We start from the raw sequence: 15,813 nt of genomic DNA on the forward strand, positions 1-15,813 counted from the left end.
AAATGAAAGCATATTAGATATTCCTTTGTTTGAAGTGGAATAAACAAAGAAACAAATTTTTTGCAAATCTTTCCTTTACTACAAAGCTTGAAGACTTTTCAGTTCTTAAACAATGGGGCTGAAAATATGGATTATTGTTGCATTGGTGAAATGGTCTTACCAGTTTTCACTATAACTGAAACCAATTTGTTTGCGCATTTGGACGACTGTAATACATTTTCTACAATGGAATCTAAAGTGCTTGTGCTGGCTTTGGAAGACTAATCCGAAATATGTAATCTATTATTGCAGTTGGCAAATAAGAGGCAGGCAGTAAGAAGAGTTTTGCATCCCAGCCGGCAGAGTAACGGGTACGAGGATAGCATGACGTCAAAGCTTGTTCTATGCAATTGGTGACCAAGCAGAAGTTCTTGTTGCCCATCTTACTGATATAGCAGGCATATTTGAGATCTAAGAAATAAGAAGCAAAAATCAGTCAATGGATTATCTTTCTATAGTAGCTTCTATGCTATATTTTATATAGAAAAATATGAGTATTCCAACTCTCTATTCTGGGAGAAAGGCATAGTGGGAGATAAGGTGTCAAGTACCCTTGTTGCGTGTGAACAATGAAGAGCAATATAAAAGGTTCAGTTCTCAGCCCAAAGAGAATACTGAAAATATGATGCTTCAAAAGTGGAATGGCTTTGGATTGGTAGGGACTCTCAACTCAAAGCCAGGGCCTGTCATGAGGTCAACTGAGTCACTTCAAGCAGAATGAATTAAGCATCTTGAAAGTGTCATTATTGTCAAGCCATTCATCGGTTATTTATTGTGTTATTTTATTTGTATTACCCCAAGATGGAGAAACATGGGATTTTCTATCTGGTGTGAGAAAATAACTTGACTAGTTAGCATCTTCACTCCAAATGAGGACATGCAGGGCAAGTGTTGCTGATTTACTTCAAGTAGCCATATGTCTTTTTTGGCTTTGGTTACCTTTGTGATTCCTGCCTCTGCTGGTTCTCAATAACTCATACATAGACAAAAGTCTTTCTAGGGTTCCCCTTTTACTTACAAGCATCCAGGTATGGCTGTCCATAATATTCTTTGACGTGTGGAGGCATTTGGCTGAACACACCCTGTAAGTGCTGTTCTAGGTTATTGAACATGTGTGTGGCAAATCCCCCGGGCTCAATGATGCTGACTCTGACTCCGAAAGGAGAAAGCTCTCGCCTGTATTGGGATAAAAGGATTACTTTTGCATAAAGAGAGCCAGATGGGTAGAGGGATTAAGGTCTTGGACTAGGAACTAAGCTTTTACTCTACTCTTGACACAAACACTCCTTGGGTGACTGGATTTGCTTACTCTTTCTCAGTCAGCCTAACTCAGGAAGTTATTTTTGTTGGAGAAATAGGAGGTTGAAGCAATATACACTCTCCCTTGAACTCCATTGTGGGTATTTCAGTCTTTTCCTTTTTCTGCACATAAAAAATTACAGCAGTTATCCCATATGAAACAATGTTTCACAACTCTTTTCTAATTGTCTATCCCAGGGTTCCCCTACCTATGGTAGAAGGCCCGGTACTGGGCCATGGCTTCTTGGCCACCAGGCCCTGGGATTAGCTGGTGAGCTCACCCCTCCAATTGTGGTAGCACTGCTGCACCAGTGCTATCGGCCCCATTTACATATGCATAAGGATGCTAGCACCACTGCTGGTGTCACTCAGGGGCTAGCAGCCTGTTTGCGCATGAGTGCCCAGGGCCGCCTGCATGCACATTTCCCTGCTCCTCCCTTTCCTTCTGGGCCGCCAAGCCGCAAAGGTTGGGGAGCTCTGCTCTATCCAGTTGTCAGCGCTGCGACAATTGAGAAAACTGTAGCCATTTTACCTTTTCCTTTCATTGTGCTTCTTTCTGCTTTCTGGGATTTTAGATGTAGAAGTGGGGTAGGGGGAAATGTTTGAGCATTTTCAGTTAGCCATAACAATTGCAGCTGTGGGTGAACTCAAGACCTGTGTTAGATAAAGTTTTGGTGGGCTAAGTTGGGAAGACAGCCGCGTTTTGGATTAATTGGTGAATGTGATTTATGACAGCCTTTCTGGGGTGGGAACTTGTTGCTTTGTATCCAGGGGAGGGAACTTTAGTCTTGGGTTCAACTATGTAAGTGCCGATAATTTGTTTCCTCAATAAAATGTTCTTTAAGGAAGAATTCTTTGCCTTGAAATTTTTTCATTGGTTTCATCTATTGGAACCATGACACCAGTTCTAGTTTCAATTGAATATTGATCTTTAAAATTCTTTGTATCTTTGTGTGTATTTGAACTCAAAATGTTCAGGCATTTTTGCCTGAGCGGTTCCAAACAGCGCTTGGGTCCCCACCTGCCTCCTTTGCTCATAGCTTGGGCGATGCCATGGTGGAAGCCTGGGAAAAGGCAGCCACGGAAGCTGCCTTTGCTTCTCGCGGCGTTGAGGAGGGCAAGGTCTAATTACTTTGCTACCCTTATTGCGTCCGCAGATAATCGCCCGACCACCCTGTTTAAGGTGACCCGCTCCCTCCTTAATCAAGAGGTGAAGGAGGATCCCTTACAGGGTTGTGCCGAGGAATTTAGCCAACATCTGCTGGACAAAATTGCTCGGATCCGGACCGGTTTGGATTCCGACTGGGCAGAATCTGACGATGAGAACATGAACAGTCTTGTTGATGTTATCTGGGAAGAGTTCGATCCTGTGACTCTGGACGAGGTAGACAAGATCATGAGGAAACTGAGCTCCACTACGTCCTTATTGGACCCGTGCCCCTCCTGGCTGGTTTATGCGGCTCGGGATGGGACACGAAGCTGGATCCATGCAGTGATAACTGCTTCATTGAAAGAGGGCAGTTTTCCCACCGCCTTGAAAGAAGCGGTGGTGAGACCCCTCCTCAAAAAGCCTGTCCTGGACCCAGCTGTTTTAAACAACTTTCGCCCGGTCTCCAACCTTCGCTTTCTTGCGAAGGTTGTTGAGAGCGTAGTGGCGCATCAACTTCCTCTGTTCCTGGAAGATGCTGATTATCTAGACCCGTACCAATCGGGTTTCAGGCCCGGACACAGCACGGAGACGGCATTGGTCGCTCTGATGAATGATCTCTGGCGAGCTCGGGACAGGGGTTGTTCCTCTGTCCTAGTCCTATTAGACCTCTCAGCGGCTTTTGATACCATCGACCATGGTATCTTACTGCGGCGTCTCAGGAGGTTGGGAGTGGGAGGCACTGTTTTTCAGTGGTTCTCCTCCTACCTTCTGGAACGTTCACAGTCGGTGTTGGCAGGTGGGCAGAGATCGACCCCGAGGCCTCTCGTTTATGGAGTTCCTCAGGGGTCGGTCCTCTCACCTCTCCTATTTAACATCTATATGAAGCCGCTAGGCGAGATCATCCGTGGTTTTGGAGTGGGATATCATCAGTATGCTGATGATACCCAACTTTTCATCTCAACCCCAAACCACCCCAGTGATACCCTCGACGTGATGTCCCGTTGCCTGGAAGCGGTCCGGGTCTGGATGGGGAGGAACAGGCTTCAACAAAACCCGGACAAGACTGAATGGCTGTACATACCGGCATCTCAGGAAATTCAGATTATTCCATCTCTTACTATTGGGGGTGAATTACTACGACCCGTAGATAAGGCTCGCAATTTGGGTGTCCTCTTAGATTCACAGCTCTCCTTAGAAGATCATATAGGAGCTGTGACTAGAGGGGCCTTCGCCCAGGTTCGTCTGGTGCGCCAGTTGCGACCCTATCTGGACCTGGATGCCTTGCGTACAGTCACTCATGCACTTGTGACCTCTCGTTTAGACTACTGCAATGCTCTCTACATGGGGCTGCCCTTGAGGACCACTCAGAAGCTTCAGCTGGTACAGAATACAGCTGCGCGAGTTCTTTTGGGGGTCTCCCGATACTCCCATGTTACACCTCTGCTCCGTGAGCTGCATTGGCTTCCAGTTGCCTTCTGAGTGAAATTCAAGGTGCTGGTGATGACATACCAAGCCCTACATGGCATGGGTCCGGATTACCTACGGGAGCACCTACTGCCGGCGTCAACTTCCCTCCGTCCTGTACGCTCCCACAGAGAGGGCCTCCTCAGGGTACCACCGGTCAGAGAATGTCGGCTGGTGACCCCCAGGGGGAGAGCATTCTCGGTGGGCGCACCAATCCTTTGGAACCGCTTACCGGCTGAACTACGGATGGCCCCCGACCTTCGCTCCTTCCGGCATGATCTAAAAACTTATCTATTCGAACAAGCCGGCCTGGCCTGATGGGTTTGGGGTTTTAACATTATTTTAACTAACTTACCACATTGGGCACAATCATTTAACTTTAAATCTTGTATCCTGTATTCTTATTTTCATTGCCCTGTACACCGCCCTGAGTCCTTCGGGAGAAGGGCGGTATATAAATCAAATAAATAAAATAAATAAATAAATAAATTTTTGCAAGCCCACCAGTATGATAAAATGACCCTTTGTGTTGCCCACATTTCCAACATAGATTTGAAGTATCTTTAGACATATTTTAGATAATTTTTCTGGAGTTATATGCCAAAATTGCATCAATTATGTCCAATGATCCTAGCCCATTTTATCATGTATGGTTTCACTTGTTTTCTTCCATTTCAAATTTCATGAAAAGTGTATATATTTTAGCCATTATATTTTTATTTGGCATAATGGTTAAGGTAACTGGATAAAAATGGAGAGGCTCTGAGGTTTAGTCCTCCCATAAGCATGAAAGCTGGCTGAGTGACCTTGGGTTAGTCTCTCTCTGTTCTCCCAACTCTCCTGATTGGGTTGTTATTGTGTATTCAGTGTTCTATCATCTATCGTAAATCTTACTCTTACCTGTGCACATGCAACTGCATGAACATTTTGAAAGCTGCAGGACTGGCACAGGCAGGCCAAATGTCTATCTCAAACATGTTCCCACTAAATGTAAGCCAGAAGGACTAAGTGCCTTGCTGCTTCAAATGTAACAGGGAAAAATAATTTGCTGCTAAACATGAAAAAATAGCTATTAAGTTTACATTTACCTCAGAGTGTCTGAGAAGGCTTCCACAGCAAACTTGGAGAGGGAATACCCACCTCCGCTGATTGCCAGTCTTCCCAGAACACTAGACAAGTTGACCACTCTCCCTCTGGCTCTCCTCACCAGGGGTAGCATGTGGAGTGTCACGTCAATCAGCCCAAGCAAGTTGACTTCCAGCACCTTGGCGAAGTCCTCCTTCCTCAGGCACTCATTGGGAGCAACTGGATGACCAATGCCTGCGTTATTTACTAACCCCCAAAGTCCTGTGAGGGGAAAAAAAGTGGATTCAGGAAAATCTTCATAATTTTGTCTTTGAATAATCTTAGCTGGAACCCCAATTTCCTCTGGCCTAGAAACCAAGACGCTGAGAGTTCTAGTCCTACCTTAGGCACAAAAGGTGGCTGAGTGACCTTGGGCCAGTTATTCTCTCAGCCCAACCTCCCTCACAAGTTTATTTTTGTGGGGAAAATAGGAGGAGGAAGTAATACAGGTAGTCCTTTTCTTATGACCACAATTGAACCCAACCTCTCTTGCTAAGTGAGACATTTGTTAAGTAAGTTTTGCCCAATTTTACAACCTTTCTTGCTACACTTGTTAAGTGCTTTGAGCTACTTATAATATAAAGTAATAAAAGTAAAGGTTGCCCCTGTCCAGTCATGTCCGACTCTTGGGGATCAGTGTTCATCTCCATTTCCTAGCTGAGGGAGCCAGCCTTGTCCAAAGATACTTCCATAGTAATGTGGTTAGCATGACTATATGCCGAGGCACAGAGAATGCTATTACCTTCCCATCAAAGTGGTACCTATTTATCTACTCACATTTGCATGCTTTTGAAGTGCTAGTGAGCAGGAGCTGGGGCACGAACAGGAGCTCACCCTGTCTCATGGCACTTGGGTCTCATCCCTGGTTTGTCAATTTTCCAGCTGACAAGTTTAGCATCTTTAACCACTGAGCCATCACACAGACCCTCTCATAAAGTAATAAAGGCAAATAATTGGAGCTCTGTGAAATATGAAGGAAGGCATTAACTCTCCTACGAATTTTCTACTCTGGCAGCATCCCTTCAAAATTGTTTTATTGATAAGAAATGCTTGGCGAAATATCTGCTCGTTGTTTCTAATTTCTAAAACTACCTGATGTTTGCTTGGTATTTGTGACCTTGTGTATAAACGTTTGTTCGTGGTGGCTTGTTTTCGGAATAATTTCCAAGTGATCTTATTCTGCGGAATAAAATTGAAATATATAAAAACCTCCAAGATCATTTTAGCTTGACAGCAAGTGAGATGGGATGCATGATTTCTGCATCTGCCTGGATAATGCATTTTCACAAATGGCTGTCCTTCATATTTTGCACTGATTCTGCTGGAATTTTTGTGGCTATTCTTTTTCTTGTTCTAGTTATATTTATGCCCTCTGAGAAGATTAAGACAGGGCCAGTCTCATGAAGCTATATTATCAGCAGAGATTGGTATGTCGAACACAAATCTCCCTTCCTTCAGAATACCTGCTACAGAGTGCCAAAATATTACTGAGATATGACTTCTGGCAGCCAACTCAAGTTCTGAACAGATTGAAATGGCAAAACTTTTTTTCTTTAATGTTATAGTTTTTTTATATTCCCTTCTTGTGTGCAGTATCTTAGCTTGTATGTGAGCAGTAGGATTCCTCTGGGCAAGCCTATTTGATAAGATAGAAAAATGTGGGTTAGGCAGCATCACCACCAAATAGATTCGTAGCTGGCTGACCGGCTGTACTCAGCATGTGGTCCTCAAAGGAAGTGCATCTACATGGAAGGAAGTATGCAGTGGGGTGCCCCAGGGCTCTGTTCTGGGCCCAGTGCTCTTCAACATCTTCATCAACAATTTGGATGAGGGGATAGATGGGGAACTCATCAAATTTGCAGACAACACCAAGCTGGCAGGAATAGCCAACACTCCAGAAGACAGACTTACGATACAGGATCTTGACAGACGTGAAGACTGGGCGCTATCTAACAAAATGAAATTCAATGGTGAAAAAAGTAAGGTTCTACATTTAGGTAAGAAAAACCAAATGTTCAGGTATTGTATAGATGGTACCTTGCTCAATAGTAGTAAATGTGAGAGGGATCTTGGAGTCCTAGTGGACAATCACTTAAATATGAGCCAGCAGTGTGCTGCAGCTGCCAAAAAAGCCAAGACAGTGCTAGGGTGCATTAACAGAGGGATAGAATCAAGATCATGTGAAGTATTAATACCTCTTTACAATTCCTTGGTAAGGCTACATTTGGAATACTGCATCCAGTTTTGGTCACCATGATGTAAAAAAGATGTTGAGACTCTAGAAAGAGTACAGAGAAGAGCAACAAAGATGATCAGGAGACTGGGGGCTAAAACATATAAGAAAAACCAATAAATTTACATTAAAAAATGTAAATTGCTGAAATTGCTGAAATTGGGTATGTCTAATTTAATGAAGAGAAGGGCGAGGGGTGACATGATAGCAGTGTTCCAATATCTCAGGGGCTGCCACAAAGAAGAGGGAGTCAAGCTATTCTCCAAAGCACATGAAGGCAGGACAAGAAGCAACAGATGGAAACTAATCAAGAAAAGAAGCAACGTAGAACTAAGGAGAAATTTCCTGACAGTTAGAACAATTAATCAGTGGAACAACCTGCCTCCAGAAGCTGTGAATGCTCCAACACTGGAAGTTTTAAAGAAGAGATTGGACAGCCATTTGTTTGAAATGGTATAGGGTTTCCTGCCTGAGCAGGGGGTTGGACTAGATGACCTCGAAGATGACCTTCCAACATTATTGTTGTTGTTGTTCTTATTCTTATTATTATTCTGCACTTTTATGACCATTTGTGCAAGGCATTGTGGTGATTTAGGTCCACCTTGAGGTGTACATGGTTTTGATGTACGAGGGTCTGTAGGGATGGTTGTTATTAGTATATACATGCTTCTTTAGTGTGTCTATTGCCTTCCCTGGCTACTTCCAGCTCCTGTCACCACCTCTATTCCACTTGCAGGATTAGTTGGAGACAGAACTTGCTCATTATCAGTCACCTATATTATCTATTTATACTATATTATCCAGCATTCCCTTCAAGAATACTGCTGGGCTAATTCTGAATGTGAGTTTAGCAAATTCTATAGTCTATGGATTCTGTATATCTTGTCTTAAGTCCTAAGCTCTTAAGTACCACATTCTATATCCTGTAAATATTTGAGAAGCGTTATAAAGAATTTGACTCCCTCAAGCCTTTTTTTTATTAAAAAGTTTTAGAATACATTTTATCTTTAACAAACAACAACAAAAAAAGAAAACGAAACCCCCCCAGCCCCCTTCCCTCCCACCCTCCCCAACCCTCCCCAACCCCACCCTCCCTTTCCCCTCCCCCCCACTTCCCAGAGCAGAATACAGGGTATAAAAATACAAACAATCATAATCTAGCTTACGCAAACAATCCTGAACTATATAGACTGAAGTAGCCGAAGGACCACTCGGGACGACAGGTTACTTAACAAGGGCTTTATTTAGAGCAAGGCAAAAACAGAATAACTTGCCCGGCTTTTATAGCCGGCAGCTGTTAGTGAGGACCAATCAGGATCGTTCCTTTTGGCGCCGCGTCTAGCTGAACCAATCATCGCCGTCTTCTCTTGACAGTTCTTATTTCCGCATGGCTCGGTGTTTTGACAGCCGCGAGCTGTCAGTGGCCGCGCCTGCGCCCTGGCGGGGAACTTTGACAGCTGTCAAAGTTCCCGCGTGTTCTCCTGTCAGATTTGTTTCCCTCACAGTAATAATGGAATAAATGGTTTTAACTTATTGCTAACGTCTTGTTTACGTATATAATACACCCCTTACCCCTCTCCTGGAGCGTTCCCTCCCCCTTGTTGGTTGTTGGAGCCGGCCCACTGGTAGTCATTTAAATATGCTGGGGCTCTTCTGTTCCTGTTTGAGCGCCTTGGGGGTGGTACGATGTCTGGCTCTGGTGGTGGTAAGTTCTCTTGATCCTCCTCCTCTTGATTTGGTATCGGCAACATCTCTGCGAGGGGTGGAAGTTGGTGGTCACGGGGTTGAGGGTCTGGGCGGTGTTGTGGGTGTCTTGGCCTGAGCTGATCTACGTGCCGTCGTAGATTGCCGTCAGTAGGCGTGTATATTAGATAAGAAATGGGTCCTGTTTGTTGTAACACTGTCCCTTGGACCCATTTGTTTTTGGCTGTGTATGATCGTGCCCAGATCATTTGCCCAGGTTTAAATGTGTGGGGTGGGGGGGGGGTGATCTGGCTCTGCGGTGTAAGTGTCAGGATGTAGTCTGTCGAGCCGTGTTATCAGTCTCCTCCCCCATCTTAGTTCTGCTGGTGTCTTGCCGGTTGTCGTGCAGGGAGTTGAATGTTGTGACATTAGGAACTGGCTGAGTCGACGCTGCCAGTTCCCTTTTACGAACTTTTTTAATGCTTCTTTAGTTGAGCGCACCATAATCTCAGCCATCCCGTTCGTCGATGGGTGGAACGGTGCAGACGTGACCAGTCTAATACAGTTCTTCATAGCGAACATCTGAAATTCACGAGAGGTGAATTGAGGTCCATTGTCTGAGACCGTGGTGTCTGGGAGGCCGTGGGTGGCAAATATTTTTCTAAGGGCTTGTATGGTGGCCCCTGAAGTGGTTTTTCTAAGGGGAATTACTTCTAACCATTTAGAATAGCTGTCCACTATTATTAGGAAACTCTGCCCTTGGATTGGTCCTGCGAAATCTAGATGTATGCGTGACCATGGGTTTTTTGTAGTTTCCCATTTGTGTATTGGGGCTTGTGGTGGCTCGCTTCGTGTTGCTTGACAGGCGTAGCACCCTCCCACATATTTTTCTATCTCTTTATCAATGCCAGGCCACCAGACATAACTCCTGGCCAGGGCTTTCATTTTGACTATGCCAGGATGTCCTTCGTGTAAGATGTCTAATGTTTGGGCTGTGTTTTTGTCGGGTATGACTACCCTGTTTCCCCACAAAAGGCATCCCATATGTGAAGACATTTCATTTTTCCTGTTATAGTATGGCTGGAATTGAGGGTGTGGGTTTTTTGCTGGCCATCCTGTTGTTGTCCACCTGAGGATTCTGTTGAGTATTTTGTCCTTAGCTGAATTGTTAGCTATAATTTTAGCAGAGAGGGGGCAGTTAGGAAGTTGGGATATTGCCAGAATTAGCCCAGCTGGGTCTGGGTCTGGGTCCTTGCCTTGAATTGGCAGTCTGCTGAGGCAGTCTGCGTGTCCTAATTCCTTCCCTGGTTTATGTATTAATTTGAATGAATATGCTGATAAGAAAGTGGACCAACGCAGTATTCTTGGTGAAAGAATCTGCGGGGTTATTTTATCCCACGTGAATATTCCTAGTAGGGGTTTGTGATCCGTAAATATGGTAAAGGGTCTCCCATAGAGGTAGTCATGGAACTTTTTTACCCCTGTGACTATTGCTAGTGCTTCTCTATCGATTTGGGCGTAGTTCCTTTCAGCTTTTGTCAGGGTGCGTGAATAAAAAGCTATGGGTCTTTGGGTGCCATCCTTGTATAGATGACTTAATACCGCCCCAATTCCATAGGGAGATGCATCGCAAGCGATGCATATTGGTGTGTCTTCTCTGAAGAGAGTTATTGTTGAACTGTTACAGATAATTTTTTTAATGACTGGAAGCTATGTTCATGGGCTGTGGTCCAGGACCAGGCAGTTCCCTTGTCTAGGAGCCTGTGGAGAGGCTCTGCTATCGTGGCTTTGTGGGGAAGGAAAGCATGGTAGAAATTTAATAACCCCAAAAAGGCTTGGAGCTCTTGTTTATTCTTTGGACTGGGAGCTGTCTGAATAGCCTTTAGTTTTTCTGTGGTGGGGTGGATGCCTTGGGCGTCTATTTTGTACCCTAGGAATTCTGTGGAAGTGACTCCGATGGAGCACTTTTCGCGTTTTAGTTTGAGACCGGCTTCTCTGAGCCGGCTCAGCACAGCTGACAGTCTGTCAGCTAAGTTTGCTTCGTTTTCTCCGGTGATGAGAACATCGTCGAAATAGGGGCAGACCCCGGGTATCCCTTTTAAGGTTTTCTCCATGATACCTTGGAAGATACCCGGGGCTGCCGATATGCCAAATTGGAGTCTTTTCACTTTAAAGGCACCGCGGTGGGTGACAATTGTCTGAGCTTCCGCGGTGTCATCTGTGACAGGCAGTTGCAAGTACGCCTGCGTCAGATCAAGTTTTGCGAAAATGGCGCCGGAGCGGATGGAAGCAAATACGTCCCTCACCGCTGGCACCGGGTAAGCATGGGGGCTGAGGGCTAGGTTGAGGGTCGCCTTATAGTCTGCACATAATCTAATTTCCCCATTAGGTTTAACAGGGGTGACTATTGGGGTCTCCCAGCTTCCCCCTTCAGTAGGTTCCAGCACCCCTAGTCCCACGAGGCGTTCTAGCTCGTTTTCTATTTTTTCCTTAAGGGCAAATGGAACCCTCCTAGCCCTTATCTTTATAGGCTGGATGGTTGGATTTAATTGTAAGGAGATGGGCGGGCCAGTGTATTTCCCTAGTGTGCCATCAAAGACGTCTGCATACTTGTTGCAGACGGCTTCGAGGCTAGAGGCTTGAACTGTGTTTACCCCGGTAATGGCGATGCCCAGAGGGCTGAACCAGTTCAGCCCGATTAGGTTGGTGCGGTTTCCTGGAGTCACTAAGACTTCTAGGGGTCCCTTGAATTTTTTGTATTCTACAGCAACCTTAGCCTTCCCTTCTAGCAGAATGGGTTTTTTTTGGAAATCTGCTAGATGGACCTGGGTTTTTTTAAGGGGAATTTCCCTATTGCTTTGCTGGCAGATCTCCTGATACGTTTTGAACGATATTAAGGAGACTGCTGACCCGGAGTCCACCTCCATGAGGCAGGTGACCCCCTGAATCTTTACCCTGATCCTTACTTTGGAACTTAGGCTATGCACCTTATCTATTGTTTCCACTAGGACCCCTGGCGTTCTTCCTATGTTGGCCTGGGTGGTTGGCCTACCTGGGGGATTGGCCTCCAGATCATGCACATTGTTGCGGGGCCGGCTTCGGCACACTGGTTTGATGTGGCCGGTTTTTCTGCAATTGTGGCATTTTGCGTTCCAGAACCGGCAGCTTCCCCGGGCATGGTTGCCCCCGCAGCTGGCACAGGTGGCCCGTTACTCATTTTGTGGTGGCGGGGGGGTTCTGGCTCTTCGGCGATCTGACGTGTCGCTTCTCCGCTGTTGCCGACGTTCCATCCTGCGCTGAAGGGCCTCACCGTCCGTGAAGTCCACCGACTCGTCGCTGTCACTGAGGGTTGCGTTCTCTTGGTATACAGTTGCTGGGCTTTCTGGTGTTGTGGTGGTCGGTTTTTTCTTGTGGTTATATTCGTAGGCCATTATCTCTCGGGTCAGTTCGGCTAGACTCATGTCAGGTTTTGAAGTCAATTTTTTCTGGAGACGCTCGTCCCTCAATCCTATCACCACCTGGTCCCTGATGCGGTCTTCCAGGTCGGGAAAACAGCAGTTACGAGCAGCATGCCTGACCCCGGCGATGAAGTCGTTCGCGGGCTCGTCCGGTCGCTGCTTCTTCTGGGCAAATTGGACTCGCCAATACAGCTCCGAGCGGGCCGGCATGTAATGTTTGTTGAGCTGGTCCACCAGGTCCGCGTAGGAGACTTCGGTGATGGGTACCGGGCTGAACAGCCCGACGGCAGCGTCGTATACCGGGGGCCCACTGATGTACAGGAGGGCGGCGGCTTTTGCTCTGTCGTCCGTGATTTTGCTGACAAGGAGGAATCCCTCGACTTGCCCCAGGTGTGATTGCCATCTCTCCGGATGGCGTGTATCGAATTCCCTCACACGCCCGAAGTTGGCCATGTCGTCCGGTCCTGGTCTCGCTCCGTTGGGAAGTTAAAACTTCCAGTGACAGCTCTGGCCAGGAACTCTCTTCCTCGGCCGTGACTTCAGCTCAGGAGCGATCCCACCTTCGTCGCCAGTGAAGTAGCCGAAGGACCACTCGGGACGACAGGTTACTTAACAAGGGCTTTATTTAGAGCAAGGCAAAAACAGAATAACTTGCCCGGCTTTTATAGCCGGCAGCTGTTAGTGAGGACCAATCAGGATCGTTCCTTTTGGCGCCGCGTCTAGCTGAACCAATCATCGCCATCTTCTCTTGACAGTTCTTATTTCCGCATGGCTCGGTGTTTTGACAGCCGCGAGCTGTCAGTGGCCGCGCCTGCGCCCTGGCGGGGAACTTTGACAGCTGTCAAAGTTCCCGCGTGTTCTCCTGTCAGATTTGTTTCCCTCACAGTAATAATGGAATAAATGGTTTTAACTTATTGCTAACGTCTTGTTTATGTATATAATACATAGACTATCGAACTTTAACTCATATAGATAAACTCCAAACATATATATATACATCATATCAATAATTATTCAAAAACAAGATAATACTTTTCAATCTACCCAATAAAAACAATCACAAATAAAACAATTTATATCAATTGTCTAAGGCTGTTCTTCTTCCCAACTAAGCTTTAAATTCATATTATCCTGATATATTATACAAATTAAAATACCATAGATTACTTCCAAACTTAATTTTTTTTAATATAATCACATCATTCTTATATTCTTATATTCTATTACGTACTCCAATATTGCCCATAAAAGTATTACAAATTAATTTCAATCACACATAAAACAATTTATATCAGTTTTATAAAACTATTCTTCTATCCAACTAAACTTTAACATACTAAAACCAAGTTTATACAACCTTTCCTTCTCCTAATGTATTATACAACTTAAGATACCATACATTACCTTCCAGGCTTAAAACTTTCCATCCAAATAACAAAGCATAACCTACAGTATATCAATAAACACTACTACAAATCTTCCCAATTAAATTTTCATAATCATCTTAAAACTAAAGCAATACTGGTTGGTTTAATCTTTTTTAAATTGGTTTTTTAACTTTTGTATGGTTGATTTTTAACTCCCTGTAAACCGCCCTGAGTCCTCAGGGAAAGGGCGGTATATAAATGCAATAAAATAAAATAAATAAATAAATAAATAAATAAATTTTATAAGGGTGAAAAATGAATCCCCAAATATTTATTACATTATTATCTCTTGCAATTATGCAACTAAATCCTCAGGTTTGCTTCATTCTTCCAGAAGCAGCACACCTCTTCCAATTTCTGGCCTTCTCCCGTGGTGATGAAATTTGACCCACTCCTGTAGCTTTCACATCTGTCTGTGTTAACCCTTCAACATCTTGTGGATTCTCTCTGGAACGTTGAGGCTCTCTGTCACCTTTTTTCTTTGTAGACTCCAAAGACGGTATGGGGACTGCTTTTAAAACATTACTGTAAAAGTCACGTGCCTGAATCACCGTGGTAAAACAATGCCTCGTACCTTCATAAGTCACCACCATTTGACTCCCTCAAGCCTTTTTTTTGTCTCTGTGTGCTGAACCCACAGAAATTCAAGGACATTTCTTTCATGAGAGAGTTCTTATTTCTATGTCTCTTCTTATTGCCCAAATGATTAGGGAAAAACCCTCTATGCAGTAATGGGATTCAGCCAGTTCGCATCAGTTTGGCAGAACCAGTAGCTAATTTTTTTGTTGCCCAGGGACAGATGGACTTCCGGAAGCATCATCCACACAGAGAACCGGTTGTTCTCATATATGAATCCCACCACTGCCTCTATGTATAAAATCAACTTAAGAAACAAACTAAACAAGTACATAATTAACAAATCAAGAGTTTGGTTTAAATGTGCACTTGACTAATTAATGCATAATGAGAAAATGTACTATGTCTCCTGGAGAGGTAAAACCTGGTAGCTTGAAAGAAGCCCATTTTTTTTTGCATTGCTCCCGCATAAAAATTCCACACAGGATAATAAACAGAGTACATCACCTTTGTTCCCCACGCAGGTTTTCACCCACTCAGTTGTTGCTGCAACATTCTCAGTGCTGGTGACATCCAGCAGAGTGGTTTTTAACCGGTCTGATGTGACCTTTTCCAGCTGTTCTGCCGCTTCTGGAGTGAGACAAGAGGCCAACACCCGCAGACCCTGAGCATCCAGCTGCCTGGCCAGCTGGTTCCCAAAGCCAGAATCACAGCCTGTGATGAAGACATATTTTCCCGTCAGGTTCTCCACCGTTTGTCTTTCCAGGTACCAACGGTAAAGGAGGAAAAGAACAGCCACCAGGACAGGCAGAAGGAGCCACATAGCTGAAACCTGCCTGGAAGAATGAGAGAGAATGGAGAAACTAGCTGTCCTTATATCCAGGTACAGGTCAAATATAATACCTATCCTGTTCCAAAGTTGAACATCAGTTAAGATGATAAGATCAGAACATCTGCATGTGGCAAGGGATCATGAAGTTCAGAGTAGATACACCCACTATCTATTTCTGATTTACCATTGTAGAGGGGCAGGATCTGGTTTCCAGTGTGATTAGAATCAGAGGGCACCTGCTCACCTACCCCTCTGAGCAACAATCAAAAAACCACACAGCATATTTTCTCAGAGAGATAATTCTGTTCTCCTTGGAAAATATTATGAGGTGTTGTGCAACAATCCACCTTAGAGTGATCTACAATGGAACAGTCAGCAAAAGATATTGATGTTGCTTTCTTGTAGAACCATAAGATTTGTACATCCCAGAGTGGCTTAATCACTTTATATATATTAAAAACTAAAATGCAAGTAATTATTTACATATCCTGCTGCAAATAACAGAATGACCATCAAATAGAGTTCAC

General features: G+C 44.7%; 1 protein-coding gene across 1 annotated transcript; it reads right to left on the reverse strand.

Moving 5' to 3' along the window:
* Window positions 1-232: 232 nt before the first annotated feature.
* LOC308662820 (retinol dehydrogenase 7-like) lies at window positions 233-15,277 on the reverse strand (the record flags this gene model as incomplete). Its single annotated transcript, XM_081318965.1, has 4 exons — window positions 233-450; window positions 1,058-1,215; window positions 5,041-5,299; window positions 14,962-15,277. The coding sequence occupies 4 exons, from the start codon at window positions 15,275-15,277 to the stop codon at window positions 233-235; spliced, it is 951 nt and encodes a 316-aa protein (XP_081175091.1).
* Window positions 15,278-15,813: the final 536 nt, after the last annotated feature.

The sequence above is a fragment of the Vipera berus genome (genome assembly GCF_964194415.1).
Source record: "Vipera berus genome assembly, chromosome: 2".
In the NCBI taxonomy this organism is placed as follows: Eukaryota; Metazoa; Chordata; class Lepidosauria; order Squamata; family Viperidae; genus Vipera; species Vipera berus.